The sequence below is a fragment of the Leishmania braziliensis genome, contig 71 (genome assembly GCF_000002845.2).
Source record: "Leishmania braziliensis MHOM/BR/75/M2904 WGS CADA00000000 data, contig 71, whole genome shotgun sequence".
NCBI lineage: Eukaryota > Euglenozoa > Kinetoplastea > Trypanosomatida > Trypanosomatidae > Leishmania > Leishmania braziliensis.
In genome coordinates this window covers 4,286-6,741 of record NW_004057968.1, presented here as the reverse complement: position 1 = coordinate 6,741, position 2,456 = coordinate 4,286, and the positions used below count along the sequence as shown (strand labels likewise).

The 2,456-nt window shown below is 56.4% G+C and overlaps 1 protein-coding gene across 1 annotated transcript; it reads right to left on the bottom strand.

The window, feature by feature from the left end:
* Positions 1–795: 795 nt before the first annotated feature.
* On the bottom strand, positions 796–2,118 carry LbrM_31_3700 (hypothetical protein, unknown function; the record flags this gene model as incomplete). The annotated part of the gene is made up of 1 exon (XM_001567308.1): positions 796–2,118. The coding sequence occupies one exon, from the start codon at positions 2,116–2,118 to the stop codon at positions 796–798; it is 1,323 nt and encodes a 440-aa protein (XP_001567358.1).
* Between the last annotated feature and the right edge of the window lie 338 nt (positions 2,119–2,456).

Here is a 2,456-nt window from a genome sequence, read left to right as displayed (position 1 = left end):
GGTGCGGTCCCTTTACCTACCCTAACCCTAACCCTAACCCTAACCCTAACCCTAACCCTAACCCTAACCCTAACCCTAACCCTAACCCTAACCCTAACCCTAACCCTAACCCTAACCCTAACCCTAACCCTAACCCTAACCCTAACCCTAACCCTAACCCTAACCCTAACCCTAACCCTAACCCTAACCCTAACCCTAACCCTAACCCTAACCCTAACCCTAACCCTAACCCTAACCCTAACCCTAACCCTAACCCTAACCCTAACCCTAACCCTAACCCTAACCCTAACCCTAACCCTAACCCTAACCCTAACCCTAACCCTAACCCTAACCCTACCGCTACGCAGCATTCGACGCTTCAAAATTCCTCGACCGCTCGGCCATTGTCGGCGTGCTATCCTGTCGCAGACTCAGGCACGTGCTACCGTACGCACTGCTGTCATGAGATGATGCGCGCACGTCCAGTCCCCCGACGCTTTGGAAGTGCTGTCCGTCCATGAAAATGAAAGAAGCGGCAGATTAGAGCTTTGTCGGCTTCCCCTTCGCCCTTCTCGAGCACACCGGAAGGCCTGTCCAGGCAGCTTATCGAAGCGCAAAGACCTCTGTCTTCCTAAAACCGCAGCTATCCTTTCCCAGCCATTCAGTGGCCGGATACTTCGCTGCGACGAGCAGCTCGTAGCACTTAAATAGCAATACCGGCCTCGCAACCTATAAATACCGTCACACTCATACACTGAACCAGCACTCCTTCCCATGGGTAGCTTTGCAGCTACCTGCGATAACTACAGCTCCGCACTACATCGACAAGAGAACAACAACAAGCACCCCAAGGAACGTGGTGGCGGTAAAAGCCGTCGACGACGGAAATAAAGCTGCATCATCGACATGGCGCTTCAAGCACCATTGCGCTGCGGTCACCACATAGCCGGAGGAGCACACGTCACACCGCGTTGGGTATCCGCGCATGCAGGTAATACAGTGCGGCACCTCACACTCAGGAGGCGCTTCAGTAGAAGTCGTACTCGTCGGAGCCGCGGTCGTTGTGGTTGTCGGAGCCACGGTCGTTGTGGTCGTCGGAGCCGCGGTCGTTGTGGTTGTCGGAGCCGCGGTCGTTGTGGTCGTCGGAGCCGCGGTCGTTGTGGTCGTCGGAGCCGCGGTCGTTGTGGTCGTCGGAGCCGCGGTCGTTGTGGTTGTCGGAGCCACGGTCGTTGTGGTCGTCGGAGCCGCGGTCGTTGTGGTCGTCGTAGCGCAGGCGTTAGCCGTGGCGCAGTTAGCGGCAGAGTTTGCGTAATCGACAACCACCTGGAAAGATGCATTCTTCCACGAGCGAGGCACGCAGCCGCAGAATTTGTTGCCTATCAGGGTGAGCTTGCCTAATTCCAACATCTGCGCCCACGATTCCGGAAGGCTACCAGTGAGAGCGTTGTTATGCAGCTGAAGGATGTAAGTAGAATCCATGGAGCTCCATTCCGGTGGCAAAGTGCCACTGAGCTGATTGCCATACAAGATCAGCGTCGTGAGAGAACCCATTGAGCTCCACGAGGCAGGCAGCGAGCCAGAGATCGCTGTCTCCGGAAGTGATATAAACTGCACCCACCTCAACGAGGCCCACGACGCAGGGAGAGTTCCTGACACGCTGGTAGATCCCATGTTGATGTTGACGAGGTGCTGCAGCTTACCCCAGCTGCTCGGCAGTGTTCCAGTGATCGCGGTCTTCTTATTGAAAAAGTTGATGGTTGTGATCATCACATTCGAGTAGTCCACGTCATCCGGCAGATCCGGCAGCGTGCCTTTCGCGCCGATGTTACTGCTTAAAAACTCGACGGTCGACCGGTAGCACATCACACCTGGCCACTTGCAGAACTCCGTCCCGGTCCACCCCATCGACGGCATCGCGTCGGCGAACGCCTGCATTACCTTCAGCGTGTTCGTGCTCTGCGCCTCTGTAAAGCTGTAGGAGTAGTGCACGCCATGAGCGACGCGTTTCGGCATCGCGACCTCCAAAGGCAAAGGCATGTCCATCACAGCGCCGTGGGCCACTGGAGCACATAATCCGAGTACCGCGACAACAGCGCCCAGCGCTACGGCCACGAAAGCACAGCAGAGACGTCGTAGCATCTTGGCGAGCGTCCGCACAGCGAGTGAATAAGAGCCAAAGACACGAGGAAGAATGACAAAGGAAAAGGGTGGATTTTCCAATGGTCGATGCGCAAACAGTTGCAAAGCGACAAGCGCGTGAGGAGAGAGTTGCTGCACTGTCAGGCAGGTATCTGATAGGCAAAGACTTCCACAGAAACGAGCAGCGCGCACAAGACGGAGAGAACCACGACGAAAGGTAGTTATACTCGCTACCGTTGGTAGTGCCGCAGGGTGCGGAAGGAAAACGAGATGCAGAGTTGCGGCCGGGTTCACATGCGCGCTGCGAGTAGAGTGCGCGCTCAAGCGGCACTGGTGCG